The sequence below is a fragment of the Haemaphysalis longicornis genome, unplaced genomic scaffold (genome assembly GCF_048455015.1).
Source record: "Haemaphysalis longicornis isolate Haplotype H1 unplaced genomic scaffold, Haemaphysalis longicornis Haplotype H1 scaffold_3, whole genome shotgun sequence".
Taxonomy (NCBI): Eukaryota; Metazoa; Arthropoda; class Arachnida; order Ixodida; family Ixodidae; genus Haemaphysalis; species Haemaphysalis longicornis.
The window spans coordinates 121,939,503-121,952,488 of record NW_027526335.1 but is presented as its reverse complement, the minus strand read 5'-3'; the positions used below and the strand labels follow the sequence as shown (position 1 = coordinate 121,952,488).

At 47.2% G+C, this 12,986-nt stretch overlaps 1 protein-coding gene across 1 annotated transcript; it reads left to right on the top strand.

The window, feature by feature from the left end:
• Positions 1-5,345: 5,345 nt before the first annotated feature.
• On the top strand, positions 5,346-12,986 carry LOC144175411 (ubiquitin-conjugating enzyme E2-17 kDa-like). Its single transcript, XM_077704491.1, has 2 exons — positions 5,346-5,549; positions 12,735-12,986. The coding sequence occupies exons 1-2, from the start codon at positions 5,346-5,348 to the stop codon at positions 12,984-12,986; spliced, it is 456 nt and encodes a 151-aa protein (XP_077560617.1).

Genomic DNA, 12,986 nt, shown 5'->3' with positions numbered 1-12,986 from the left:
GCGAGTGTTCTACCGCTGCCCCAAGTTTGGAAGTCTTCCGATCATGACGAGCCTAAAGAATATTACCCGCTTTTTGCTTCACTTTTGATGTATTACAAGTATAGGAACTTCGACCACTTTGTGTTCTAGTTCACTCTACGGATTCCACTGCTACAAGAGATGGCGACGATCATGTAGGAGTGAAGGGGACGAAGATTGTATTCATTCGTGCAATGGCGGTGGCGATGTGGTCAAAGTGAAATACGGAAGCCTTACGGCCCGTACAGTGATAACGCTATAGGGATTGGGCAGCTTGACGGGTAGCGCCACCAGTCGGCGCTCTACTTGTTCCTGGGATGGGCCAGCGCATTGGATTACGCAGTGTTTAGTTGTTTTTGTCGTGTTTGCTCGGGGGCTTTTAATTTAATGTTGGGATGTTGCTGTGAGCGTATATGTGCGGTGAAATGTAGTTTAGGCAGATGTGTTTGGTTCTCACATCAGTGGCTGTTATCCACATACGGCCCACATTTTTACGGACGGTTCATCTACACCTCACAGTAGTGCATCGGGCGTCTACGTTTCGTCTACCGGCCAAGCGCTGTCCTACCGCCTTGAACGTGCAACGTCATCCACGTCGGCCGAGCTTCATGCAATTAAGCAAGCCCTCCGCTACATTCTTCGTCAGCCATCAGCAGAATGGGCTATATTCACGGATTCTAAGACTGCGCTGCAAACCCTACGGCATGCCAGTTGCTTCAGCCTCCACGACCACGTATCCCACGACATCACCTACCTGCACCATCTAGCCTACGTCGCTGGGCATCGTGTGACCTTGCAATGGATACCGGCACATTGTGGCGTTCTCGGCAACGAGAAAGCAGATGAGGCGGCTCGCAGAGGGCTACAACTGCGCAATGTAAGGAAAATTTTCTTTACAAAGCACGAGGCAGCAGCGCTAGCGAAGCAGCTGGCCTTAGAGGAACGAAACCGTCTCTGGTCTTTTCCCGAAACTCACCACCCTTTTCTGTATGGCATAGACTCTGACCTGAGAATGAGGCTCCCAGAGCGAATCCCACGTCGACTTGAGACGCTCTACCATCGGCTGCGCCTCAACGCAGCACTTACGAACTCCTACCGACATCGCCTCGGTCAAACCACAAACCCTTACTGTGATAACTGTGGTTTGCCAGAAACTACTGAACACGTTTTATTAGAGTGCCCGGCGTACAACCAGGAAAGGAACGACCTCGCCAAGAAGATCGAGTGCCTCAACAATGGACTTTTATCATTGAAAGCTCTTCTTGGACCATGGTCATCTCCATCATCCAAGCGAAAAGTGTTAGATGCACTGTTTCATTATTTACACGACATCGGCGTCGCAGAGACACTGTAGAACTCCACATCGTCATCCTGTGAGAACACCTGGACTTTTACGTGACCCACGGAACACTCCATGTTGCCTTCTTTTTTACCTCTTCTTTTTCCCCTCTCTTTCGCCCTACTTCCTTTAGGGCCTTTACTTCTTCCACCCCATCCCCGCAGAGTAGCATGTAGGCGAATACATGCCTGCAGACCTCTCTGCTTTCTTCTAATAAAGAGCTCTCTCTCTCTCTCTCTCTCTCTCTCTCTCTCTCTCTCTCTCTCTCTCTCTCTCTCTCAGATGTACTAACGGCTACGTAAATTCGTCGGACGCTTCTTAGGCTAGGTACGGGCCTCATTGATATGGGCCCTTTTTGCGGCACTACATGCCTCACTCCACCCAATTTTATTACAAATAAAATTACTAGCATTGGTATTGATTTCTACCTGTTTAAATAGTTTCCACTGCTTTCAATCACTGCGATTTCCACAGCAGTCTTACCGTTAAGGTGAGATACCTGGATACGTGTTCTTTAAAGAGAAAGGCACTCAAGTCCGAGTTTGATTACCGTGTGGCCGTGGTAACGTCGCGGCAGTTAACAATTTTTTCTTGTAACCGTAAGCCTTGTGCCTTCTGTTTCCATGAGTGACAACATATCTTGAGAGCTGAAGCGGAGCTCCCGCATTTGTTGTGGTCATTTTATCGAGAGACAAAGTAACTTAACCACCCAACAGCCCCTGAATGGTTCAGCCACTGAAAACAGTAGCAGTACTCAGGCACAGAAAACTCGCGTACATTTGAGAGGCCGATGGTTGCCGAATGGGCCGCTGAAGACAGCAGCCCTTTTTCAGGCTGAAAAAGCACGCAAAGCAGTTTAAAGTAAGTTGAACATGCCGCAACATTTTCATTCCATACGCATAGGCTTCCCTGACATTAGAAAATGATGGTAAGTAGGCTACATTCATCTCTTTAAAAAATAATAGAGTTATTCCACATGTATACTTAAGTGTATTTTGCGTGTACATGTCGTTTACAATGAAAAGTTCGAAAAAGAGAAATAAAAATATTGATGATGCAACCGCCACTCTTGCTTCTGGCGCGCCTGTCCTCCTATGGTAAGGATTTGAAGGAATAAATGGAAAGTATGAACATCAGACTTCCACGTCTGCGGCAACAAGGATGCTGCAAGCTCATAGTCACATATAATTCTAAGTGACAACGTAGAGGCAACTCAAAGGAAACCTTAGCTGGTAATGGCACATTGCGCAGTAGGGGGGGCAGAAATCAGCATTGCCGCTGGGCTGGGCGGGGAGGGGGAAGGGGGGAGGGTGGGGGCTCTGTCTGCTTCGGGAAACACCGGAGGGGTCTCGGGCCCCCGAGACATCGGTGGGAGGAAGGGGAGGGGGACGCCGTGTACAAATGCGGAGCGGAATCAAGCAATGAACGTTTTAGTAATCACACACACACAAATCTCGCGTTCACTTTCCTTTAGTTTTTCTACTTCAACGAAGAGCCTATCGTACGGCGGACGCATTTTTGGAAGTATACCGGGTAGGCTGTTCAACAAGCGATGAAAGGTGTCATTGGAAGAGTGGTATGTTGATAAGGCCCTCTGATTTCAGTATCTGATTTATTCTGCAGGCTCCCTGTCCCATATGACGACATTTCTAAGAATCATTTAGTCGGGGACGCGGATTATATTCTACGCCCGTCTCCGCGCAGCTAGCAGAGGATATATGCAGCAGATGAATGTTTGCGGGCGCTCACCTCACGACAAGACGACTCTGTCGTGTGCTGATCCCCGAGTATAATTATGCATTGTCCGTCGTACTTTTGTTGAATATTCCCGAAATTAACACAGACTTGCTTGTAAATGGTGGTGATCAATATCTGAGGTATAATTTTGGCAAACGTAACTGGCGTGCTGTCAGGTATGAGTGCTCCGCTGATTATTTAAGCGCACAAAACCGATTTAAATCGTTGTGTCTAGCCGTAGCATGAACACCTGAGGAACCGGTGGTTACGGAGACACGGCTAGTAAATTCAGGTCAGTGTAACTACAATCGCCTCCATCATATGCCGGTTCCGCGACGCTGGCCTGTGACACACACCTGGCGCTTATACAGACCGAATATACCACACTAAGATCGCGTCAGAAACATTTACACTCTCGTAAAGACACCCCATTTGCGAACAGAGTGACTGCTCCACATAAACATGGATTTCAAACGCCCGCAAGCGGTAAATCTCAGTCGTAAACGTGCCGCAAAAGCATCGGCGGCACTGGGGAGCGGGGCGTGGACTCCCGCGACTGCTTTCGAAACGGGCCGCTAGGGGGATTTCAGTGGCGTCCCTACAGGCCGCGCTCGAGGCGTATAGCGTCACCTTGAATACACAAGGTGCCCCGTGTGGGTACCAGTGTAGCAGCTGCACTGCCTCAGCCTGTAGGTCTCTGTTCTATTTCTGGCTGGGGCGGGATCCAGATTCCTTGCGCTGCTGAGCACGAGGTCGCGGGTTCGATTCCCGGCTGCGGCGGCCGCTTTTCTGATGGAGGCGAAAAGCAAAAACGCCCGTGTGTACGAGATTTCGGCGCACGTAAAGATCCCCAGGTGGTCAAAATTAATCCGGAGCCTTCCACTACGGCGCGCCTCATCGCCTGCGTTGCGTCGGCGCGTTAAACCCTACAATCAATCAATAAATCAGGGATCCAGATTCCGTTGAGGAAATATTATCTGTTCGCAGCTCAGAGATAAAGTTCAATATGGTCCCAAGTGGTGCAGTCTGTCTAAATTGATATTTATTTATTTATTTCATTTATTCAGGTACCCCTAAAGGCCCTCCGTAGGAGGGTAATACATAGGGGGGAGCATGCGCATACATCGAACATAACATGAATGGGTGCTAACAGAATGATAAATTACAAACGTAGCAATAAAATAAAAGCAATAAGAATTTTTAAAACACATAACTACATAAGCATATAACTACTAGGCAAGCACATCACAGCAAAAAGTAAAAAAATAATAAAAAGGTCAATATACGCAAGCAAGAACGCAATTAGGTCACTTCATTTTTCAAAAAGTCTTGAAATTTTGTTAGGTTAGCTTCTGTGGCAATGTGCTGTGTTAGGTTATTCCAGTCTATTATTGTGCGCGGAATGAATGAGTTTGCGAACGTAAATGAATGGCAAGTGATGCGCTTAACTTTACAAGAATGATCGCGCCGTGGAAATGTAACAGTGGGTGAGTGAAAAAAGTCGTCACGAAGGCGCTCATGATGATACAGTTTATGAAAAAGTGTTAGGCGAGCATGCTGGCGGCGAAGTGATAATGAAACCAACTCGGCGCGATTTTTCAGCGCTGTGACGCTTGCGTATGGGGAATAATCAGATATGTATCCTATTCAATCTGCATTATTCATGGCAAAATATTTTCTTTGTAAAGGTGCAATCCTTCACGTAGGTATGCCTGAATAGGCAAATGAGTACAATGTTAAGTAGGAGGATATGCCATAAACCGAATACGCAATGGTAATCGTAATCGTCTAATTTTTCGGTGAACAAGCGCCAAATGATCATCCTCATCATCACAGTCGGTGTAACGTTAAGGCGGAGAAGATGCCGTAAACCGAATACGGAATAGTAATCGTCATCGTCTAATTGTCCGGTGAGCATGCGCCAAAAAATCATCATCATCATCAGACGTAACTTTACGGCGGAGAAGATGCCGTAAACCGAATACGCAATAGTAATCGTCATCGTCTAATTTTCCGGTGAGCATACGCCAAATCATCATCATCACATTCGAGGCAATGTTAAGGTGGAGAAGATGCCGTAAACCGAATACGCAATGGTAATCATCGTCGTCTAATTTTCCGGTTAGCATGCGCCAAATAATTATCATCATCATCATCACCGTCGGGGCGGTCGGTAGCAGCGGGACACACAAGGGCTCCCGCTGGACTTTCGGCGCTCCCGCTGGACACGGGCTCCACAGCAAGATTGGCTATGGCTGTTAATGCGCGCATCAAGACCGAGCTGGAAGAGATCCACCGCGACCCCCCGGCCAACTGCTCGGCAGGCCCCGTTAACGACGAGGATTTGCTGAACTGGGAGGCCACGATACTAGGACCCGAAGACAGCCCGTACGAAGGAGGCGTCTTCAAGCTGTCCATCTCTTTCCCCAAGGATTACCCCTTCAATCCACCCAAGGTACTCAAGCGCGTGCCATTTCGGCGACACGTATTGGGCAAGTTCGTATGTGATAAAATTTGTCCAGTCAAGCACAAATGCTTTGAATCAAGATGAGTTGCTATACATAAATGTGCTTTTACGTGGCACAGCAACTTGGTTGCTATCTTACAATCTCACCTGGGGAAGCCAACGAGCAAAAATCCAATTTCTTAATATCAATAATTCTAACTGTATACGTATGGTTTGCCCCAATCTGCCTATTTCTTACCGTACGAGACGAATTTTAGACAGTCAAACGGAAGTTTTCCTCCATATGCCCAGCATACAATGGAGAACCCCCGCACGTTAATGTCTGCGGCTCATTTGCGCCGCCTTTCAGCATTGTGTTCTTTAGGTCACCCTGGCACTTTTCAGCGCCCTTTGTAAACACATTGCCGCTATAACAAAGAATGCAAATACTAAGTAAATATAGGCAAGATATTTTCAAAATACTGGAGATGGTTGCATTGATTACACATTCCAAGACTACCCGTTGCAAAAGACAGGCCTAAATTTGGCAAAATATCAATCCATTAGTAAGAGCGTTCTTTTTTAACATGCCCGTTGCAATGCTAATTACAAAGAAAGGCAGAAGATTGGTTTCGGCTGCAAATTTCGTCAAAAGACGATAGTCTGCTGCTACTTTTGCAAAGTACACCCCGTCCGCTTTGCTCCCCCTCCCTCTAGTTCATTTTTGACATTTAGCGCAACCCGGGCCATTACTACAATGCTTACTTTCTCAATTCGATCTTCCCGCGCTTACACTGCTAGCGCGACCTGTGATGGGAGACCGCGAACTCCCGTGGCTTTATTATGAAGGCGTTGTTTCTTTACTCGCTACGATAAAAACCAATCTTACCTCTATTCCTAATTTTAAAAAACGTTGCTTCTGTTGGTTATGTACTGCCGCAAAAATTCCTGAGAATTAAGTTAAGATGTATCGCCCTCTATCACTGGATTTAGAAGTTTTGAATGGTTTTGCCTATATAGATAGTAAAAACTCGTTATTTCAAACCGTAAGGGCAGTTGACACCGTAAAGTGGTTTAGTGTTGTTATCACGAGTTTAGTGAACTGGACAAAATTCGAAAGATTCTGGCACGGCTATTCTGTGTCAACTCCAGCGACTTTCGCCAACGTCAACTGGGCCACCCCGCTGGTAAGGTATTTGGGTGCCCCACTCGATCACTACCGGGATTGTAAACCCTACGTGCGAAACCCCGTGAAAAATATAAAAAAGAGGGCGGGAAAAAAGAAAGGGGCCAATCTATCAGTTTTTTTTTCAAGGCCACAGCCTGTAATTTTTGTTGTCGCCAGAATTTCGTACGTAGTGCAAGTACAACATTGTTCTGGACTCAATGTGGAGACATTTCACAGAGTTGTTTGGACGAATTCGTGATGGTGACCACGGGCTTGACCACTTGTACACGAGGCAGCTTGTAAATCAATTTCTACTTTTCCCCTATCAACGGGACCCTTTTATGCGCACTGTGCTACAGGTACGGTTGACGCGAGCCTTGCCCAAACTGGTGGTATCGTCTAGTAACATGCCAGGCAGTGTTGCTGATACTTTAAGGAATTCGCTATAACCAACAAGTTCCCAACTGCGCGATTTTTCACGGAATATTTGACTATTGTAACGAGAGAAGAAATTACATGATGATTTCGGCTATGTTGTCTTCCCAGTAGATTTGTAATACTATATTCATATTGGTTGGCCTACGCCAAAATGTCTTCAAGGGCACGAGGTCACGGGTTCGATTCCCGGCCGCGATGGCCCCTTTTCTGATGGAGGGAAAAGCAAAAACGCCCACGTGTACGAGATTTTGGTGCACGTTAAAGATCCCCTTGGGGTCAAAATTAATCCAGAGCCCTCCACTACGGCGCCTGCGTTGCGCCGGCGCGTTAAACCTTACAATCAACCAAGATGTCTTTAAGCGAGTGACGCGTATGGAAATCCCCGCAGGAAGGAAGTCATTCTTTTTTATGCTACGCACAGGAACACTTCCTGTTAGTACGTCGACGCATGAATAGGGGCTGTCCTTGCCGTTTGTAAACCCCCTGCGACCATCAAGCAGAGCGCGTATTTCTTCACTGCTGAGCGGCGGTTTTCCTTTGGGACGCCCTCCATCCAGAGAACGACTCATAAAGAGCCGCCACTACACCCATATGGCGTAAGGTTTTTGCCAGTAGAAAATGAGGAAAATGTACCTTTGATGTAATAATAATGATTGTCCTCAATATTTTGAGTTCGCTGGTGGCCTGGATCTAAAGGAGTACTGACAGGAAAATGTTATGATTCATTTTTATTGCTTTTATCGATGCTTAATGGTCTCGCGGCGAACCCGACACAGCACTTTAAATACTTCATCGCGCGATAATTAATTATGTTGAACGGTCTGAAAATCGTTTTTTTTTTTTAATTTCCCGCGCTTTTAGCCCAAAATACGCATATTACTGAATCTTGGCATCACCTCGCCGCTTTGTGCGGACGTCGAAACACTGCGGAGGCCGGTGGGGGCGTTGTTTCGACCGCGCCGCCGCCGGAGCTGAACGGCTGAGCTGCCCGAAGGGGCTAGGCCTTGCGGTAGAAATTCCATGACAGCTTTCAATAAAAGTCCTGATGGCGACTTGTATTGCGATTCCGGGATATATTATTGCTTCCTTTCCCGTGCGTGGAACTTTATTTTTTCCCAACAGTGCCTTTCTTGGCAGCGGTTATGTTGTAGCTCTGGCTACATGCACCCGTTTGTGAATGCACCGTCGCCCAGTCCCGCTCGCCGGCCCGCGCGCGTGAGTGACGTCACGTGTTTTGGACGAGCGCTGGCGCGTCACTTCTGGCTACCATGGGATGATGCCGCGCTAATGTCCATTTGCTGAGTGCCGCTCCGCGTGCTGTACGGTCGGCGCGATGAGTGAGATCCAATTAAAGTATGTTCTTCACATCGCAGGCCGTTCATATTTCAGCCAGGGCCTTCTATGGAGCAAAGGAAGCGAACTGTGCAATACTATTAACGCCGAAAATTGGGGTCAGTACCCCTTAACATGATGAGGACGCAAGCTCAACGCGACAGTGCTTCCGAGAGAGCGCAGCGTCTGGTGTGCTGAAGTGCTGAGAGCAAGAAACTCCATTCCTGAGTGCCTTCCCAAGGATTGAACCCCGGACCGAACTGGAGGAATTTTGACAATAAAGCCAGCCCACTTACGGGCTGGGGACACATTACCATGTTTGATTTTTAAATATTGTTTAGTTGTGTTTGTGTCATACTCACATGTCTAATCTATAAATATTGTTTGGTTGTCTAATGTTGAGTGCAATGTCAGGAACAGGTAATAAAAACAAAAAAGAGGACGCCGTCTCGGTGCGAATTAATGAAAGTTCGAACTAATGAAAGGGGCTTATAACAGCAGTACAGTGCGATTGGGAAGCAGTTCAGAATGTTAACATTCTGATGCTTGAAAAATTCGGTCATTGCAGCCTGCATTCCTCCCCAGAGGGGGAAAGTCAGCACATTTTGCTCTAACAAACGATTGTAGCGGAAAGCCTCATTTTTGTCTTTAAAACAATACAAAAGACGGGCAGCGGGCGGCATTCCCTCCGGCCATGACCTTTAGGAGGACGGCCACACTATGCTTCGTCCTCATCATATTTGTCATCGCTAGCAGTGAAAGGTTCTGCTCTTCTGACCTTTGGCCAAGGTGTTGCGCTACTGAGAACGAGGACGCGGGTTCGATTCCCGGCCGCAGCGGCCGCTTTTCTGATGGAGACGAAAAGCAAACACGCCTGGGTGTAAGAGATTTCGGCGCACGTTAAAGATCCCCAGGTGGTCAAAATTAATCCGGAGCCCTCCACTACGGGGCGCCTCATCGACTGCGTTGCGTCGGCGCGTTAAACCCTACAATTAAAATGAAATCCTCTGACTTGAAATATGATGCCGGCTTATGTCAGCGCACTATACCCAACGACTTCCTTATTGACCTATTCCGCTTCCTTATTGACGTAGTCCGCAATGAAGGCGTGTTCCAAAATGTCCGCCGTGTGGGATTAGATTGTTTTTATTTCATTCTCCCTTCTCCGTTCTTCGGAGCCTTGTGTGTAGGCACAAAAGTGTCGATTTTTTTGCCGTGTTTCAAACGCCAATGCACCGGCGCAGTTGCACGCAGTTTGAATTATCCGGGCCGGAACCGACTCATGTTCGAATGAACTAGCTTCATTATTCATAGACGTCAATCCAAAATTTGGCCGGATGAAGCAGTGGAGTTTGAGGTATCCATAAATTCGAATTGATGAAGTACGAAATAACGAGGGTTCACTCATTTGTTTTTGAACTGTTCGAATGTTTTAAGGTGATAGAATCGGGTGACACATACAGACAGACAGACAGACAGACAGACAGACAGACAGATGCGACCAAAACTTTTGCTTTCAGGTAGTCTAACAAATACTGCCGTCTGTTAAAAAAATACAGCGCATGTCTCTTCAGCAGACACCCCATCGGTGGCGTCACGCAGAAAACGGGCCAAACCTTGGAGGCTGGAGGGTCATCATTCGTCTAGCCTCCAGCCTCCTAGTAATAGAGGGCACGGAGGCACTTAGCATGATGTAACCGTCTTCGTGATTTCATCACGAAGCTATGTTCTTCTCCTTCATAGCAATGGCATGTCTTGAGGGGAACGAAAAGCAAACGTGATCAATTGTCGTGACGTTATATCATATATACTATCAAAGAAAACTCACACTAAATACACAGAAGAATATCCTAAAAACAGCACCCTTTTCATCTCCTTATGACTTTCTAATATACCCTCTCATTTTTAAATAATTTGTATTGACCTGCTCCAAACCGGATCACCAACAACATCTGGTAGCCCGACCGAGACAGCTCACCCAGACCCAGGGCTTCCTAAGCTAAAGAGGTCCCCCACCTGGCGGTCAACATAACGACATTGACTGCTCAATTAAATGTTTATTCCTCCTCCTTTCAGCAGCGCTTTGAAGCAATCTCCACAAGACCAGACAGTGAACCTGAATTCAAGTTTTCGCAATTGTTATCACCACTAGCAAAAGCAACAACAAAAACCGCAGAACAACACCCATACCTTAGGTCATATTCATACCTAAAGATACGGCAGTCCACGTGTTAGTAGTAATAGTTCTTGAGGGCCGAATTACTGTGACTCGGCAACTGTCCCTTGTAGCAGTGTAGCAGCCGCTCCACGCTCTTCAAATTTTCTTTCCTGACTTGGCATTTTAAATGTGATTCACGACTTGCTCGAGTAAAATCCGCTTCGTACGAAAGTCTTTGACAAAATTTTCCAGGCCACGGCAAACGTAGCCGTGGCACACGCGCGGCCCAGAAAAGGCGCTGCGGTTGCCACTGTCGGCTGGTTGCGTTGCTAATGAGAGCGCGAGGAACTTTCGCTTTTGTTTCCGTAGTATGACTGGTGCAACAAGTGTGGCACGAAGCCTGCGCTGACGCGAATCGCCTGCTATAGAGACCAGCCGCGCGCTACACTAATCGCGCCACCCACACCACCAAGACAAGAGTGAACATTCCCCTTGCCCTCTTTAGCTGCGCAACAAGCCGAGAGCGGCAACCGATGCGCCCCTGCTGAACCATACGCCTGCTCCGGTCATGTCTCCGTCGCCTAGAAAATTTTGTCAAGGACTGTACGTCGCACAAAACCTCGGGCGACGAACTTTTGCAGGACACGCCAAGTGAAACGTCCTTTTGTCTGGAGGCCTAGGCGGCTTCTCAAGAAATGCTAACCATGAGGCGAAACGACGCACAAGGCATAGAGCAAAATTATTTACATTGCAAGCACACTTCGTGCTTAAACTGCACTACAGAAAAGTCCACACTGCTTCTACAAAAGAGTGCTGTGAAATACAGAAATGAAAGTCAGGAAGCTTCACTGGTGGCAGCCTTGCTAAAGTACTTGTGAAAACATTCTCGGTGTCCTTTAGTCTGTGCTAAGAAAACTCTTTGTAATGCATGCCAACTGCGATTTCACTCATCCTTCCGCTCCCTATTATTGTGACTAGTGGAGTAGATCGTCACGGTCTTTGAAGGCTTTTGGTATCACGAAAATGTAATGTACGCAATGACTTGTATTGCATTTGGAAGCAAAGGCTGTGGACAACAATAATTATGCTTGTAGGCAGCGTAAATACGTCATCGTCGTAACCGTAATCAATAGCCACCTGGGTCCCCAGCAGGACGAAGACCTCTCCGATCAACCTCTAACCACTCGTGTCCTGCGCCGCTCTAGTCCATTCTTTGCTTCCGAAATTCCCTAGTTCGTCCCTACATCGAGTAACTGGCCTTCCTTGTTTGCTAGACCTGTCTCTCGGAGTCCACTGTGTCACCCAGGTAGTTCACCTATTGTCATTTCGCCTAACTACCTGGCCAGCCCAAGTACCTTTTTTCTTTACTTGAACTATGATATCTTGTACTCTAGTATTTTCTCTCATACAGTTAGCGCATTTTCTGTCTCTAAGTCCTACGCCTATCATCATTCGTTCCATGGCCCGTCTATCTGATCTGATCTTACTTTCAAGTTTTTTTTTTCTTTTTTTAGTAAGGCGCCAAGTTTCAGCTCCAAATGTCATCACCGGCAGGGCGTATTGGTAGTATATTCTCCTTTCCTGTGATAAGGGTAGCTTCTTTCCAAAATATCGGAGTGTTTTCCGAATGCACCCTAGCCCATACCAATTTTGCGAAGGATTTATTTCTCGAGGTTGCGATCAGCGCAGAAGACCTGACCGGTGTAGTTCTAATATTCTACTTGTTCTAGTGTTTCGTTACGCATCCTGAAGAGGGCGCTTTGGACATGCTACTTCAACATTATTTAGATTTCTTCATATTTATTTTAGTCCCACGGCCTTGATATTTCGTATTTAGTTCCTGGAGCATTTTTTCAGGTGCTCCGCAAAGTATCTTAGCAAGGCTATGCCGCCTGCGAACTTCAAATAGCTCAAATGTTCTCCGTTTATCCTTAATCAATTGTTGTCCCAGTCAAGCTTCCTGAATACCTCCTCCAGACAAGCTGTGAACAGTTTTGGCGAGATAGTATTTGCTTTGAAGCTAAACGTACGGCATATTTCGCGGTAAAAAGAGACTAACGTTACAATTTTTCTCTTTCCCTTTCGTGGCATGCGCCAGTTGAAGTTCGTGACGAAGATCTACCACCCGAACATCAGCACTTGCGGCTCCATCTGCCTGGACGTGATCAGTTCCAAGTGGTCGCCGGCGCTGTCCATCTCCAAGGTGCTCCTGTCCATCTGCTCCATGCTCTGCGACCCAAATCCCGACTCGCCACTGCACCAGGCCGCAGCCGAGCTGTACAAGACCAACCGGCAGAAGTACGACGCCACGGCCCGCGAGTGGACCAAGCTGCACGCCCAGGAGAAGTAG